This window comes from Anabrus simplex, chromosome 5 (genome assembly GCF_040414725.1).
Source record: "Anabrus simplex isolate iqAnaSimp1 chromosome 5, ASM4041472v1, whole genome shotgun sequence".
NCBI lineage: Eukaryota > Metazoa > Arthropoda > Insecta > Orthoptera > Tettigoniidae > Anabrus > Anabrus simplex.
In genome coordinates, this window is record NC_090269.1 from 266215085 (window position 1) to 266234152 (window position 19068).

At 35.3% G+C, this 19068-nt stretch overlaps 1 protein-coding gene across 2 annotated transcripts in view; it reads right to left on the reverse strand.

Moving 5' to 3' along the window:
* BicD (protein bicaudal D) overlaps window positions 1–19068 on the reverse strand; it is a 182938-nt gene that overhangs the window by 129774 nt on the left and 34096 nt on the right. For both annotated transcript variants that reach the window (XM_067147379.2, XM_067147380.2), the window contains exons 2-3: window positions 18547–18687; window positions 1995–2219 (exon numbers count right to left, since the gene is read on the reverse strand). In XM_067147379.2, the coding sequence (XP_067003480.1) occupies window positions 1995–2219; window positions 18547–18687 (366 nt within the window). The remainder of the gene's footprint in view (window positions 1–1994; window positions 2220–18546; window positions 18688–19068) is intronic.

Below are 19068 nucleotides of genomic sequence, written 5' to 3' on the forward strand. Positions count from 1 at the left end.
GCCATTGTTATCCACATGGTGAACAACTGTGAACTGCCTTATCTTTAAACATTCACATTTTCTGGTTGCTCGTCGTCAGCTCCTCACAAATTTAGTTCATCCTCAGTCCCACCAATCCCCTCACCATCTCACTTTCACTAGCTTAAAATTTCTCCAGAAAACATGTACAGTGAAATTCTCCCTGGAACAAACATCACTATTCTCACTAGAAAAAACATTACTACCATCTCAAGTCACGCTACAAGCACTGACATAACACCCAGTGTTATATCAAAATCAAATCCAGATCCTAACATAAACACACGTAAAAGTATACAGAGGAATTACTGTAGAATGAGATTAACCCTTAACTCCACCCAATCATTCCAATACTACAATCCCGTACGCATTAACCAGAACACGACAACAGCATACATATTTTTAAATTTCTTTTTTGTACTTATTCGACTAACATACATCCTTAATCGCTGTTAATAGCTAATATGTCCTCCTTTCTGTTTTATAAGTTGCTTAGTGTGATTTGGCATAGATTCCACAAGCTTTTTGTAAGTTCGTCGTCATGAAACTACACTGTAACTAGACACTCTATCATGCACATTTCCGTGCAACATCACGTTTTTTAGTCTCCCGTTGCAAGTAGCCCACTAACTTACGTTAATGGGATTAATGTCAGGGTAGTTCCCTGGCCACTCTAAAACAATAATATTGCTCTCACTGAAATATTTCTTCCCTTTCTTTAAATTATAGGAAGGAGCCAAATCTTGCTGAAATATTCCATCGCCATCTGGAAACCTCTTCTGCAGCTCACCAACAACTCTCCATTCCAATATTCGGAGGCTGGTCAAATTTTATCATCCCATCGACTGGTACTATAGGCCCCGTTCTTCATGCATAAAACACCCACAAAACAACATCTTCAAGGGGTGTTTTATGGTCTGTTGCAAGTATTCAGACATTGTTGGCTCATTCTTAGCTTGGCACACATACTGAACCCTCAGCCCCCTGTACCCAGTATTTCAAAGAGACTCTCTTCCAGTGTTCCATTGTCCTATCCTCATGACTATGTGTCTGCAAATTTCTCCTATCAGAAGGTGTTTCTTTACAGGTTTGCAGGCTTTCCTGCCAGCTGTCAGAAGTCTATAACAAACATTAGAAACTTGGAGACTTGCTCCTCTTTCCCCCAATTTGCAAGCCTAGTCGTCCACAGCAGTGAGCCTAAGATTTGATTTGCTTCTTCTGTGGAGAAAATGTTCATCAGCTGGCATTGTTTCTTTTTTTACTGCCACAGTTTCCCTTTCTCTTTGGTGAAATTGAGCCAGTCTGTTTGTGCCGCATTGTTGGCTCTGACATTCCATTTACAGTGACTACACTGATGCCAAATTTAGTAGCTAACTCTCTTTGCATCATGGAAGTATTCTGAAATAACGCTAGGTGTATAATCGTACTGTTGCCAAACATTGGGAAAATTATGAGAAAAAGAAACTTGTTCCGATAATTTGCACGATACTGCATTAAGACTCCATCACTGTCTAGTGCAGCAAAACTTTTCCCCTCTCAAACTATCCCTATTTCTCAGAAAGTCCCAATTATATGACATTCCAGAACAAAGATTTAATCAGTTATTTTCTACATATAACATGTTATTTACCATAGCTAATTCCTTCTAACCTTAATTATATATATCATAAAATGTTTGTTTCCTGCACATAACTGTCTTCATCAGAACATCAGATGATGGCCTAGTCTGACATATAGTTGATAACAGATCAATAGTTTCATTTTCTGATACCTTAAATATTGGAAAAGAAAGTGCGAACAAAATTTTATTTCCCTAAAAGAAAATAATTTTGCACCAATCGATAACAGTTTTATCCTCCAATATTCCATACGGAAAATACCTTAAAGTAATTACATTAAGCCGTATGAAGAACATATAAACATTCTCTAAATACAAACAAAACTAGGAAAGTAGAAACTAATGCCTTAAAACATACCTGTGAGGATCTCAAAACTGAAACTTGCTTTTGAAGGGCTATGTTTTCTTCCTCTAGTTCAGAGTAATCAGTGATGAGACGAGTTTCACGGAATTTGATTTCTCTCAACTCAGTACGCATCTTCTTTCTTTCAAGTTCACCTTCTTCTTTAAACTTATCAAGATCATAGTTTTCTTGCAATACTCTATCCCGTTCATTGATGACACGCTCCAGTTCTTGCCGCAACTGAAAATAATAAACAAGTCATAACAGTTTCAACAAAGTACTTCATGGCACTTTCTAATTCTAACACAGTGTTATTAATAGTGAGTTTCCAATTAAAAACAAACATTATTTCCCAAAATCAAATTTAAACCATAATAAGAAATTAAAAGACAAATAAATAATATTCCTTCAAGTTTAGCCTACTACTGAATGGGAACTAAGTTGAAGTGATATGCTTGATGTACACAATGCTTTAAATAACTTTCACTAAGACAATCATCAAGTTTCAACACAATGTTGTTCCAATGCATTACATTTTCACTGGTTACAATGAACCTTGTTAAGATGTTCCTGCAAGTGAGAAGGAAAAAGAATGCGTTAAGCAAAAAAAATGTACTACTGAATTGACAAATAAAAACTATCCAACAGGGATATGGAAACACTAGATAAGTTTTTCTTTCGACATGACAGCATTTGATATAGATGTTGATTCCCATAGGGAACCTGAATATCATTTGATGACCACGCAGGCATCAGTTTTTGAAAATGAGACAAAGTCTCCCTTAGTGCATTGACACTGCCGGTGGCTCCAAGTAGCCTACTCAGTGGCCTCCACGGTATACACTAGCCATGCGTCTTGGTAGGTGTGCAAATTACCAACTGATGAGCCTAACTTAGCACACTGGGGCAAAACGCTAGCAACCAGGAATGAGTTAGCTGGAAAATTTATAATGTCCTGTAATGGACCAACTATATTGGTATTATGACGGCGTTTTATGTTGTGTATTATTGCAGATCACACTCTTTCTAAAACAAACGTTAATTGAGCCTTATATTTTGGACCAGTATTAACGTTATTTTCTGGTCACACTCTTAAACAAGAAATTGGAGGTTACACTTGGCCGTGTGCAAGAATCAAGAATCTTTATTTGCCACTGACCATACAATGAAATAGGCTTCATCAACTGATAATAATTTAATACTTAATATTAACAAGGCTAAATGAACAAACACCTTTTGTTAAAACTTAACAGTAACGTTATGCATTTCTAAGAATTATTATTATCATTAAAGCGACTTTACTGTGGCGAAGTTAGGGTTCCCGGCCCTTTCTTACACTTAAATGAGTATTAATTTAAATAAAATTGTTACATATAATTTAAACATATTAAATCTTTACAACCTAAAATATAAACTAAACTAACTTAAGTATCACTAACTACAGTAACTAAAGTAAAGTATAACTAAAGTATAAACTGGAACACATGCATTCATGCATCCCATTCACACTCAAGAAAGACCGAAAGTGCTTATAAGATGACGCTGGCAAAGGATTTTAAACTCGGTCTTAGATTTAGCTGATGTCATCGGGGAGTCCATTCCATCAGCTCATTGCGGTGATCATGAACGATCTGTTGTAGGTTGTGGTTCGATGTACAGGAATTTCTAGCATACAGCCTGACCGGGTATTGAACAGGTGTAGTGAACTAAGGTAGCGAAATCTGGTGAATAAATAGGAATGGGAATGACAATACCATACTTCCACACAATTTGGAATACTCCCTGTATAAGGCAATGATTAGATATATGCGTCAGAATAGGCAATATTGCACAAAATTTTTTTTATGAAAGATAATGGTATGTCATAATTACCCGGAGCATCTGACTTGAGGGAGTAAATTACATGCTTCACATCGTTCGCACCAACTTTTTTGAATGTGAATTTTACTTGATTTACTCAGGAATGAGTATTCAGAGGTATTATAAGATGAATTTTCTATTAACCAATCATACAATTTCCTTTTAAAATTGCTTAAAGGAGAGACCGTACAGAATATAGTAATTTATTCAATAATCTTAAACGACTGATTTTATGTGAATGAGCAGTTTTTGACAGCCTATGAATTGGGATGTCAATATCTGCTTTGCCCTGAATATCATGAAGGTACTGAATTCGTTTATGTTGTTTTTAACATATGTCAAAGAGAAATATACAAATATACAAATTTACAATTGTCAGTATTTTAAGCTCAATGAAGAGAGGTTGACAGTAATCAACTGCACCAGCACTACACATTGTACAAACAACCTTTCTGTATTAGAAGAATATTATATAGGCAAGAAGAATGCCCCCATAATAACAGTCCATAAGTAATGTGTGACTGGAAGAGACCGAAATATGCCATCTTTAGGTAGTCACTGCTAACTAAATCCTTCAATTTCCATATCAAATAGGTCACTCATGATTTTTTTTTTTTTTTTACAAACATGATCAATGTGTGCTTCCCAGTTCAATTTAGCATCAATATGAAAACCCAAAAGTTTGACTGACAGACTTTCAATATCTTTGGACAAACCTAGTGTGAGAAATTGAGTTTTATCCTGATTGCACAACAGCCTATTGGATGAAAACCAATGCATTGCAGTTGCAAGAGCTTCCTGTGACATCTGATGCAAACGAGAGATGCTCTGGTGTTTTGTAATTAACGCTGCATTGTCTGCATAGGATATAAGAGCATAAGCTGTGACATTCTGTAGTAAATTATCGATTGCCAGAATGAATAAAAAATGGACCGAGGACAGAGCCCTGCGGCCCACCAGTTGTAACTTTCTTCAAAGTGGAATACCTATTTTTAATCGAGACAAACTGGTATCTGTTATTTAAGTATGACTTAATTATGTGCAGTGAGGGATACTCAACACCATACGTCTCAAGCTTTGTAAGTAAAATTTCATGATTAATACAATCAAAAGCTCTACTTGGATCACATAACACCAAAGAGATGGCCTGCTTGTTTTCAAAAGCTGTTAATATCCGATTAACAAGTTCAAGAACAGCAGCAGTAAGTAGTACATTTACCTTATGTAGGATGCTAAAGGGTTTATTGTGTCACCTATTCAATACATTATAAATTTTTAAACATTTAGGAATTTATTACCAGTAATTTATAATGTACTGAATAGGTGACATAATAAACCCTTTAGCATCCTACATATAGTATCTTCAATATGGATTAACAATGATATTCATCACTTGCAATACATTTACCTTGTCGAAACCCAAATAAACTATCGGATAGGAGATTGTAAGCTGCATAATAGTTGCTAAGTTGGTTGCACAAAAGTGATTCAATTATTTTAGAAATTATTGGAACAACTGAGACTGCACAATGATTCTGAAGTAATTGTTTATCTCCACTTTTAAAAATTGGAATAACTTCAGAAATTTTAAGCAAATCAGGAAAAACTCCAATCTCTAAACACTTATTAAAATACATGCTAGAGGTTCAGATATCAAATAGGTAATTAGATAGCCAATAACAATCCATTCTCTTAGAGTTTGATAATATTAAGCTACCTTTAATTACTTCATCAGGTATGATTTCAACACAATGGAAAGAGTTTTACTTTGGATGTTGATTATGAAGAAAGTCACTCACAAATGTACCTGTTGTCTTAATCTGCTCTCCGACTTATTTTACAGAGTTAAATAATTATTCAGTTCTTCAGGATCAAGGAATGTGTCTTGAGGAATGGACTAACAAGGTTTCACTGTACATACAAGGTCTCTCTCATAAACTAAGACCATTGAAGCGGGTTTTTTTTTTTACTCTCCGATGCATAAGCTCCAGTATGGGAGGCGCGAGCATAGTTCTTGACCTTACAAGCAGCCTGCATGTATTCGACTACGCAAGCATCAGTCACCAGTCTGAATCTCAGCTGTTAACATAGTGAGACAGTTATAATTGCAATACTGTCTTTTCATATGTAAATGTTCTGGTTTCATCTTAATGGTCGTGTGAACAGTCATAACTCTCGCTATTAGTATTCAGAAATCCTAATCATATCTATGAAGTCCCTCATTATGACGGAAAGATTGGTGTTTGGTGTGCTGTTAGTGCAAGACAATTTTTTTTTCCCAAGACAACAATAAATGCATAGGGGTACCAAGATGACATTTTGACGCCGTTCTTCCATCAGTTAACGGAAGAAGAAAAATGATATGGGTCGTTTCAACAAGATTCAGCCCCTGATCATACAGCAGAAGATCTTGGAAGTGTCTGCAGACAGAGTGATCAGTGTTGGTCTATTTCCCCCTCGTTCTCCAGATCTAATAGTGTGCAATTTTTACTTGTGGGGTAAACTGAAATAAAAAGTGTATCAAACAAATCCTCACATATTGGAGGAACTGAAAGGAAACATTATGAATGAAATCATAAACATTACAGTGGCAGCACTCATTCGCGTCAGCCAGAATGTGGTTACCAGTAGAATGCCTGTATAATCCAGCATCTTTTATAAGATTTCATATAAGATTGTATACGCGCTTAAAACAGGGCACTGCCCACAACATAAGTTCGACTGAGGAAGCTATCGCAGCGCAGAGTACAAACACTGTGCGTTCGGTCTTAGTTTATATCAAAGACCCTGTATTTCCAACACTGTTTAATAGTCCATGTAAATTCACACCAGAAAATATCTTCTTTATACCATTAAGGCTTGAAAATGTAAGATATCACATCTTTCATAAGGTGTTCAAGATTATTTTATTTGAAAACCAAGCATTACAGAAGAAACATTTTCCCTCCAGTAAAAATAACTTGGACTACTTTTAGAATGTTGTTGTTTTTCCAGTCCTCTGCCATAGACGTTTGGAAGGGATCTGTGCAACTCGAGTTCTATTGATGGTCACAATCATTATCTTTTTGGTATTTATTCTGAGTTCAAGTGCATCACCTTCAGTCACTACCTTGTCTATCAGTTATTATAGACCCTTAAGACTGTCAGCAAAACCAACTGACATCTGCATACCTCAAGTTATTTGTCAGCCTACCAATGACCTTTATTTCATCTTCTGCCTCTTGCAGTGCACTTTGGAAGATATGGTCAGAATATAAGTTAGCCGGGATAACACAAAAACCTGTCTCACTCCCTGTCTTATACAAGTTGCCCGTGTCCCACAGTGTCCTTACTGAATCTCCTTGCTGCTGATAGAGATTCCCAATGAAAGTCACGTCTTACCAGACAGAAGGTAAGATTTCATATATAAGATTGTATAGACGCTTAAAGCATGCCGGTCGCACGCGACATAAGTTCGGCTGAGGCGGCTGAGGCAGCTGTCGTAGCGCAGAGTACAAACACCGTGTGTTCAGTCCTAGTTTATATCAGAGAGCCTGTATTTCAAACTAGTTCATGTAAATTTTGCACCAGAAAAGGTCTTCTTTACACCATGAGGGATTAAACATTTAAGATGTGACATCAGATTGGAATGTTTGACAAAGCTGAAAGAGTAAGCATACTCTTTAAAGCAGATATAGACATCTTTTGTTTTGACTCTGCAATTTTGCAAAAATTGTCAGTAAACTGAATAAGGCCTCTCGTGTACCAAAACCCTTAAGGAAATCAAAATGTTCATCACCTAGGTCTACTTCACACTTCTAGTATATTCAGTTATGTATTCTCTTCAAGAACAGTTTAAGAACTTGGCTCATGAAACTAATCAGTCAGAATTGGTTACATGTGTTTGGTTTCTTGGGGATTGGTATGAAAACAGACTTTAGCCACTCTTCCAGATTGTAGCCTGACTTGTATATACTGTTGAAATTACGCTACAAAGTGGGTGGTAATTAAAAACTATACTTGGTTCTTTCAAGCTGAATATACACATCAAAAAAGAATTGGAATCCCACAACTTAGGAATACATTGACATGAATTTGTGTGGTGCTTACCTCACAAGATGAACAATAGTTGATTTACTCAAGGCAAGGTAGGACAAGGCTATGTAAATTATCAAATTTTGAATGGAATACAATGAGCATCAGATGGATCAAGCCATTCTTCTTTCCATAATGCCACATTTAAACTGGGAATATGTTCTATACACTACCACTGACAGTACAGAAGCTAACCAGTAGTGCTAAATAAGCAGCATGTGTTTAGAACTCCAGTAACAATTAAACAACACAGACTGAAATCACATTCATGTCCAAAGTTGGAGGTACCAGATGTAAGATATGTTCAACATGTCAGTGTAATGTTCTTTAGTTTCCATAGGATGAAAGTAGAAAAGCCACCAATGTGACGTGAGTACAAAAGCCACCAGTACTCTCATGTAACATCTGTCACAGTTTATCTGGGTTCATGACTGAACTGGGCCCTGGAGCACTGTGGTCCAATGAGTCACAGTACAGTTGTTTCACGCTGATAGTAGGGTTCAGTGTGGGACAAATACCCACAAGTTCAAGGATCCCATCTGTCAGCAAGGTTCAGCCCAGGCCAGTGCTGGTACCATACTGGTGAATGGTGTGTCTCAGAATTGTCTGAGTTCAGTGATCTTCCCAAAAACATAATTGAATGGAAACCACTATGTGCATTCCTTTGTGATATTTTTCAGCCTTGGATGTACAACATGCACCTCACTGATGGGATATCCCAGCAGGATATATATTAAAAGAAATTAAAAATCTAAAAGCCAAATGTTGATTGTCTTTAATATTATGGTAACAATTTGTTGGTTATATATGGCATGTTATTGCTGTGATTTACTTATGTATATGAGTAACAGAGAGTTCCTTTTGAATGTTGAACGTCATTAGAGATCAACTTGCGTCAGTTATATATAGCACATGAATGTTTTAGCCAGGATTCATTTGTAATGGTATGTATAGAAGTAACAGAGTTCTTTATGAATGTTGTTCCTCAAGAAAGATCAACTTGCGTCAATTATGTATGGCACCGAGTTCAAACTTTGTTAATGTGGTGTAGTAACATGGCTGGGAGAGTGGATCTCGTATCAACAGTTGATTTAACAGATGTTAAAATAAATGGTTCTCGATCCAAGACAGAACCTCAGCAGGTGACGGGTTGTTGGTTGTGAAGTTGATGAGGAACTAACTCAAAGACAATCAACATTAGGCTTTTAGATTTTTAATTTCTTTTAATATATCTTTCAAGTTTCAACTTGAAAAACAGTTGTTATATGACCATCAAGTTTTATACTTGTAAAAAACAGTGTTTGTTTACAACATGGATATCCGCTCTAAGCTACTTAGTACATTTTAATTATAGGGTCTATTATGATTATGTCCACTATATATGTCGTCGTAAATTCCCTATCTGGCTGATGATGGCATTCATTATGCCGAAACCAGTCCCATGTAATAAATAATAATGTGGTGATTTAAAAACTCTCATGTAATTTGTATTGAATAGGTGGATCCTTATACTTCAATTTATTGCTTTGTGAAGCAGAGGATTGCTGGAACACCTGGAGAAGAAAAGAAGATCCTAAGGACAACAAAGACCTAACAAAGAGTTATACAAAGAGACTGAGGGAATTATAGAGTCAGGGAATTATAGAGTCAATGAAGAAGAGACAAATATAATTTTATGGACATCTCCTATGTATGAATCAAGAAAGGCTGACTCGAAAACTTGTTACACATTTCAAAGAGAAAAAAACTGTTCCTAGGTGGTTTATGGAGATACATGCTGATATGGAGAGAATGGGCATTAGTCATGAAGACATCTAAAACAGGAACCATCTTCGACAATTAGTTCCAGACTTCAGAGGCTTCTGAGGAGGAGAAAAGAAATCTTCAAAAGTGCTCTTTTCAGAAGATAAGCCAATTAATGAAGCTATATTGGCAGAAGATCAAAGCTAGGGGAAGGAAAAGATGATCCAGGATACCATAGTTGTTACTCCGTGGCCCATAGTGGCCAAAAGCCAACAGAAGAAGAAATAGGAACAATGGTGCTTGGAAGAAGCTGTTGCAATATTTGTTGTCTTTATGAGAAGAGCTTTACTCTGTCCTTTTCTCAAGTTTGCTTCTGACTTCTATTCCAATGACCATGAATATGTCATATTGATGTACTGTCCAGACAAAAAAATAAACAATGTTAACAATTTGCTGGTGTTCTAATAAGTTAATGGTAAAAAGCTCACACACAGACATTAAGATGATATCTTTTAGCATTCAGTCTTTATAAATGAACCCTGCTTACAGGGGTGGTCCATGGAAAAGACATTCAAAACAAAATTATACACTGTATTTCTTTGATATTAAATGGTAAATCTTCCCACACTCTAATCCATCAGAATATTTATTTTTCTTTCCATGGTTTATTTCCAGTACACCACTCAAGAGGTTAGAAAACTAATAGATGAAGATGTGTGTGGTTCTAATGCTAACATAAAATTCTCCTTGTTCCTTTTCTTTAGGATGTACCCACTGTCTCCTTGTAAATAATAACTATTCAATTGGCATTCCATAACAGACATACCTATTGCATATGGACAGTTCAGTATCTTATTTCTGGAAAGTAATGCTTTCATAAATCTAATTCAGAAGTGCAGAATTAAAATCATACCATGTTACCTACGAATAAAAGCTATTCATTCAGATCCATACATATTCCTGTAAATGAATTCAATAACATTATAGTCTATAAAAAGCCTGCTTGGGAAAAAAGTAACATTTCCATTCAAGCAATTTAATAAAGCATACTGAATGCAAACTTCAAACACTGAAAAGCCAATTGTTATACAATGGTTGCCTGGAAAAATGTTGTGTGTTATACATTATACAACACAATATTTATAAAATTATTTGAAAAATATTACTTGAACTATTTAATCTACCATAATTTTGAACTGACTTGTATTTATAGCCAAAGGCCAACAATTTTATCCAGAATCCAAATCACAGGGACTAATCAAAATACTATTTTATCCAACGTGAATGTCATTAGAAGAAATTTTAATTTTAAGAATTTATACCTGTTGTGATGTCACCAGATGCAAAATTTTACTTTTTTAAGACATATCAAACTCTATAACACAGCCCATGAGCACATCACCCAATTTTAATGTATAAGTTTTGTCAATGTCTTATGTATACATACAGAGTGTAATGTTTTGTCAATATTTAGCTGTAAGTGGCTGAGGATGATCATAATATGATTGAAACTAGTCCCACAATGTGATATATACAAATAATCATATATAAATAAATATCAATTGATTAGGTGGAATCCTTATTTCCATTTATTGTAACAGAGAAAGAAGATGATCCACCAAGTGCATTCTTAATTCCCATTCACAACCTACAATATTTTTGTCCTGAAAGTGAAGATGCAAACTGTCAAATTTAATTCACAGAAGATTTTACAGCTATGTGAAATCAGCAGAGTGTAAAAAATTAAAATCAATGATTTTTTTATTTAAATCAATATTTTTCAATTTTTACTAATCATTTTATATTTTCAGATTTGTGTATGCATCATCCTTTATTAAGTATCTAAGATGAATAATGAAGGATAAATCTAAATTCTGTGTTTTAACAATATTTTGAATTGGGGTGTGGTATATTAAAATATATATTTTAAAACAGCTTTTTCCATCATGTGACTTATTTTTTTTAATAAAAAACACAAACTAGAAACTATTCCTTACACCAAACCTGTTTCTAAACTAGTTCTTTATTTTCAGTCACATATATAGCTTCCTTATTTTAGTGCCTATACAAAAACGCAAGCTTAGAAGCTTTGTCTACATTTCTGTTTCTTAACTTTGAATGAATAATACCAAACATAGAAAACACACGTTCTATACCTACAGATGATGCTCTAGCAAGTTAATAAGTTGTGTAACTTTGTCTATACCAACTTGCCAATGACATTTTCTTGAGATTTCCACAACTGCAAAACAGGCACACCTAGCACCACTTCATCGGTGAATATCACTGGAATGAAGGGTTGAGAATTTGCTTCATATTTCACAAGTATTGACAGAAATTAAGTTCCCCATATTTTTGCCAGGCGAATTGAAATGCACATTCATGCTCGGATGGATGTAAACCATTTGCTGAGTTGATCAGTACCGAATGAACAATGAAAGCTGGAAAATGTGGTGCAGCCAATGCTTGACGATAACATTTTTCAAATATTTTATTTTTTATGTCATTAATTTCAGATTTCCTTAACACTTGTAATTCCTCCAAGTCATACTTCAGTATTTTTCCATATTTTCACCGCTTGTCCAAAGGTACAGTGACTTCTCTGGGTTACATCGAGAGCCAGTGTTATTGGTTACATTTAAAACTTCAGCATTTCACTTTATTTGAAGGTCCATCAAACTTCCTGAAGCAGGATTAATGATTATCCTCCTTCACTCTTTAATTTTGCATTGGCAAAATGATTACTGCAGAAGTATTTTACAATTTATATACTACATGTTCCCTTATGTTTGAGGTGTCCCTGGTGAAATCCTGGGAGAGAAGATTCAAAATATGAGCAGAGCAGCCATATGCAATTACATTAATATCTTCCCATTCAGAACACTCCTCATTTTTGCCAAATTGATTACATTGTCTGTATTGCAGCTTCTCACATTATACTTTGATTCGCTCTCACAACTTTTCACTGAATTTATTACAAGTTCAATTAAGTAGTCGTGTTTGTGGAGATGCCCAGATGTATCAATTGTGTCGATCAGATGTACGTTCCTGTTTTCACTGGTCACTTTAACACACACAATGGGCTCATAATGCACATTTAACCATCCAGCTAAGGTCATACAAATTGTATTCTCAAATAAATCTTGAAACAATTTTCTCTCTCACTTTGATAAATTTCTTTAAGAAGGGGTCCTGCCACTGCAGCAGATAATAGAGGAGTATAGCCACATTGCAACATACTTAAAAGTCTTCTGAATTCTGAATGACTGAGTGGAAGGAACTATTTGTAGCATGACAGAATATTGCAACCTGTTTATATAAGTCCTCTTTTTGTGTTTCACTAGTTTGGACAAAGTGACTTTGCTTAATTTTTAAAGATGGTCACTCAGTGCCTAGCTGATTCATAACTACCGTATAATCCCAAATACCACCCGCACTTTTTTCCCCAAAATATTGGTTCTAAATCTTGGGTGCAGGTCGTATTCAAGCCATTCATTCTCGTACATATTTACTACGTTTACATGGAGTATTGAAATAGATTTGAATATGGTTACCATACTCAATATACCACATGTAAACGGGCATTCAGGTCTTATTGTGTTTTAGTTGCGCTCTAGAAAACAAGATGGATTTTTTCTCAATATGGTTACAGTAGCATGTAAACGCGAAATGGAAGGTAATGAAATACGGTAAATCAAAGAATATGGGTAATATGGGTAAATATGCGGTAAATATACAAGCCGCTGCTGCGGATGCTCGATCATCATTTGTTTCACAAGTGTTGCTGGTATGTTGGATGCACAAATAGCTGATCTCGTGGGATATCGTACTTTGCGAGAGTCGAGACTGTTGGTTACAGAAGTCTACCTCGCTCACATTTGAGTTCCGTACCTTTCCACTGAAAGTTCTGTCGTGACAGTAAGCAATGGATTCAAAACAGCGTCTGCAGTCATTTGCTGTGCGTGAGAAACTTAAAGTTGTAAGCGAAGCTGAAATATATGGAAATCGTGCCATTGGCAGAAAGTATGATATTGATGAATTGTGTATTCATGATTGGCGAAGAAGAAGGAAAAACTTCTAAAAAGTAACGGCGATCGCAGAGTGTTCCGCGGGCGGAGTGCAGTGTTTCCGGAAATTGAAGAATGACTCCACAAATTTGTGATAGAAAAACGTGAGTTAGAATATGGTCTTTCTAGTGAAATATGTCAACTGAAAGCACTAGAGATCTCAAAAGAACTCAAAACACACGGTTTTATTGCAAGCCGCGGATGGATCCGAAACTTTTATTGGAGAAAGGAATTGTGCATTCGGAGATGTACGTCTATTTCACAACGTCTCCCTAGGGCGTATGAAGAAAAATTAACGGCCTTTCAGCGTCACATTCTTTTGAGGAAGCAAAATTCTTATGGTATTTGCTGTCGCAAATTGGGAATGCTGACCAGACACCTGTCTATTTTGAAATGCCGTTGGAAAATACAGTGGATATGAAGGGTTCTAAAAGTGTAACCATCAGAACAGGTGGTAACCAAAAGCAACGATGCACAGTAATGTTGTGCAAATTGAGAATGCTGTTACAAACTCCCTCCATATGTGGTTCTGAAAAGGAAAACACTTCCGAAAGGAAACTTGCCGTCCGGTGTTATTAGAACACATGAGTCCGGCTAGATGGACAGTGTGTTAGTTGAGGACTGGGTGAAGTGCGTTTGGCAACGTTGCCCAGGAGCTTTGTTACAAAAACGAAACATGGTTGTGTTGGACAGTTACCGAGGACATACAACTGACGCCGTAAAAGATATGATGAGGAAAGGAAAAACCGATCTTGCGATAATTCCCGGAGGACTCTATTCTATTCTACAGCCGTTGGATGTGTGCGTGAACCGACCTTTCAAAACTGCAATGAAACAGTTGTACACCGAATGGATGTCCAGTTGGTGTTAACGCGTGATCACACATTCCCAACGATCTAGAGTCCAAAAGTGTTAAGAAATGTGGAATTTCAAATTCAGTGGACGGAAGTGAGGACGACTATTTGTGGAAAGATGCCAGCGATGAAGGTTCCTATGGTGAAACTTCAGATAACAATGGTGAATTGTGAATGATCTGAGTATTGGACTGATTTTATTTATGATTTTTGTGATTGTAAGCTGTTTGAATTTATATTTGTGGTATATTTGAAGAAAATTAGATAGGTATGCAAGTTATTTGATTTTTTACTTTTTCCATATTTTGCAGTCTCAAATTTAAGGTGCAGGTCTTATTCGGTGGCAGGTAGTATTCGGGATTATATGGTAATGATCTTTCATGATGCTGAAGGTGAAACTACTGAATCTGTCTCTGAAGTTTGATCTTCATTGCCAGATGTTGCAGTATCAACATTTATTTCTTGATTATCTTTTGTGTGGTTACATTTCTGAATATACAACTTCATTCTAGCAACTAATAAACTGCATGAATGCATTTAGCTGCCATGCCTTTTCCACATGAAATGGGAAGGTTTTTTAAAAAATCCTCCCCATACTGGATCCATTTTTTGGCCTGGATTACTCATTTTAAGTTAAAAGTAAATTTATTTTAGAAGTATTGTACAACACACTCAATACAGCGACTTTTCTATTAGAAAATTACTACACTCTTATCTCAAATGAACTGGGAAACAAAGTAAACAAAAAAACTTGGGAAATGAGTTGGGACAGAGTACCTTTTCTTGAAGTATTTCAAATACTTCATATGTGTAAATTAATGTTATTTTCTCATAAACGTTACATGTACGTCATCCACTGTCGTATAACTTCACTTTTCACTTCAAAAAGCAGTTAAATTTCAGTTCATAATCAATACTCTTGCATTAAAGTCAACTGCATGAACAACCATGGCTACATTCATTTAGCTAACATCTGACCCACGTGCAGGAAAAGCTCTGTGTTTATTTGTGTGAGATAGTGTTCTTGCCATGCCAGTGAATTTGCTTATTATTGAGAGGTCTTTTTCTTGTTAATATTTAATAATTTAGCATTCAATCAATCACTACTGATCTGCATTTAGGGCAGTCACCAAGGTAGGCAGATTCTCTATCTGTTGTTTTCCTAGCCTTTTCTTAAATGATTTCAAAGAAATTGGAAATTTATTGAACATCTCCTTTGGTAAGTTATTCCAATCCCCAACTCCCCTTCCTATCAATGAATATTATTAATTAATTTATTTATTTATTATTATTAATTATTACTAATTAAGTTGGTTATATTATAACAGGGAAATAAAAGAGATTAAGAAGATTGGTTTGCATAACCAATTTATTAAGGATTGTTAACAATAGTAAAAAATTATTTATAGTCTTAGCTATATCTTTGTCCTATGAGGAATTCCTCATGGATTTCAAAATTATTGACTGATACGATTTTTATTAATAAGTAGGCTTTAATATGGTATACCTATCATATATAGACATATTTTAAATGAACCTTGTAGTTATTAATCAAATTTTCATGTAAGCTTTGTCTTTTTGGCAGCCTCCAAATAGGGGAAGCAGAAAAAAAAATGCATTTCTTTCTCTCTCTTTGGTAGAGAGCTTCTTCATGCAAACAGTAATCAAGTAAGTATTTCAGATATGGCATTATATCCCAACCCATAATCTGTAATATATCACCAGAAATCTTATCAATCCCAGCTGCTTTTCTTGCTTTCAACTATAACATCATGATTACCACACTCAAGAAGTCCATCATGATCTTCAAGAACCATGCTTGCGAACCTCAAATATTCGACGTGCCTCACTTGACTGCCTACACTTAACATCATACGATCTACTGTATCCATTATTGTTGTTAAGGTACTCTTTGTCCTTGGACAACTCGCTGCTGTTGCAGGAAGATTGTATAATAATAATAAATTTATAAATGTCTTTATTATCCTAGGTAAATTTCAATATTTTGCCTTAAATGTCCTTCCTGGAACATGTTTCTGCCTTTAAGTAACTGTACATGTCCTTCCATTACCCACTAAAATTTATGTGGCTCCCAATTACATCTGCCATCATAGCTGATTTATTCGCTGAATTCAACTTCCTAGTAAGCTCCTTCAATCTCTCTTTACTCCCGCTACCAATCTTAACTCTATTTCTTTCTAATCTGTACTTCCTTCTTAATCTCTTTTATTTCCCTGTTATAATATAATTGTCCCTTACTATTTCTCACACTCCTCATCAATTGCTTTAAACCCCTCCCATAGGTAGAGCCCTGCACGGATGCAGATATCCGCGAAATTAATGTCTTGGCAGGTGCAAACTGTATGGCAGTGCGGATAATTTTGCGGATAATTTCTGAATAATGAAGTTTATTGATTTTCACTCTGGTATACATACTCTTATTTTTGCTTGTGGTTAGGTGACCTCTGACATTAGGTGATATATAAAGAGCCTTGAGACCATAAAGCCTAAAATCTGCCCTAAGCTCAACTGGCTCATGCCTGCACTAAATGAAAGGAAGGAACAAAAGTCAAAGTAGTTGTTGCAAGAGAAATCCCTCATGAACCTGTGTCTGTACGGGTTCTGGTGACAGGCATCAGGCCCATTGTATTATGTTAACAGATCTATCCATTTCAATACCTTGGGTGTAATATAATGTAGTTAATTCGCAGATGCGGATGAAGGAAGTACGGATGCGGATAATATTTTGTATATCTGCGCAGGGCTCTACCCATAGGCTGTTTACATTTTTAATGACCATTTTCCATTGATCATAATTGCTTCTTTTTAAAATTTTAACATTCCCCTCTTATAAGCCATATGGTATTACCTAACAGTCCTACTTCTTTTACAACATTCTTTTCCAACACAATTATTTTTAACTCTAATAAAGACGGCTTCATGAATACTTATAGGCCTACCATCTATCAGTTCAGTTTCCCTATAGAGCTTATCTGGTTTAATCAGCACCACGTCTAGAATATTTTCCCCTCTAGTTGGTTCCATCATTTTCTGATTCAGACCACAAGTAATAACACAACAATAAGAAAGCAAACTGATTTTAAGTATTTGATTAAGTAGTTAGGTAAGCCAACTGATTTAAATAATATTTTAATTATAAAAATCGACTGATTTAAATCATCACATTCAGGTAATCAGTGCAATGGAGGTAAGAAAACTACCTGCTAAATTTTATCTGTTCTCTTATGCACATTCACTGATCTCCATTAACCTGAGAATTGACACAAAAAACTTCACCTTTCAAAATTCTGTGTAGGTCAAACGTTGCTGCAAATTACATTTCAAATATTTTTTATTAAAGAACATTTTTACTTAAATCTCACATTTAGAATTCTACCATTCCATACCTCCTTAGAATATTTGTATAAAATCTTAATTTCAAAACAAAATAGAACTTATTTCACAAAATAGATCTTCCTTTCCCTATATAGAGTTTCATTAAAATAGGTTATGCTGTTGTCCTGTAATGAGCATACATACATACATACATACATACATACATACATACATCATGGAAATGAAGAAAGGAAATTTTTCTGCTATTTCCAGGCACAACTGATACTAGAAAATAGGAACTTATATATTAAGACTAAATTACAGACCTAGATACTCCATTTTCCTACTAGGCTAAATTTATGATCAAGAATCCTAAGAGAGATACATGCACGCGCAAGGTGCAACAGCCCCGAAGGACCATGGCCTATCAAGAACCCAGCATTAAAACAATGATCTGGACTCTAATGAAGGTAACAAAAACGTTCACTCTCTAAACACATATCCCAGTACAATATATTTTTGTTTGAGGTTTATGCCACATTATATTACCTCAAAAGAATACAAATTAAATCTAAAAAGGGCATAAAGAATCAAGAGACTTACAATAAGAAATAAATTAATGAAAATATTTACCTGCTTCGTCTCATTTTCTAAATCTAAAATCTGCGAGTTAAGAGAAGTTTCTCGTGCAGCTGACTCAGAAAGAAGAGATTCTTCTTGCTCAATTCCAGTCTTAGTAGTCACTTTGTGACTAGTCTGGAACTTTGCTAAAGCCTTGAAAAACAGAAAGCATTAGAGAATTCTGTCAGAGATGGCATGTAAGAAAACAAAGAGCATTCAAGAATCAGCATAAGCAATACAATGACAACTCATGAAAGACACGGAAAAATTAATATATTTAAAAAATAACAAATTCCTCTAGCAGAGTCATAAATGCTTCCATTCAACCTAACTCAAAGTATTTCTGGTTATGTTTACTGATTTTTCACATACTATGTGATCAGTATAATTAATTATATTTAAGGCTTCATTTTGGTATAAAAATACCCAATTTTATAACAGATCTAAATGTTTTGGGCTATTCACCCCTTAATTATATACACGCATGCTGTTTTGCCTTCGACTCTTTACTAAATCCAGTTACACATCTGTTCA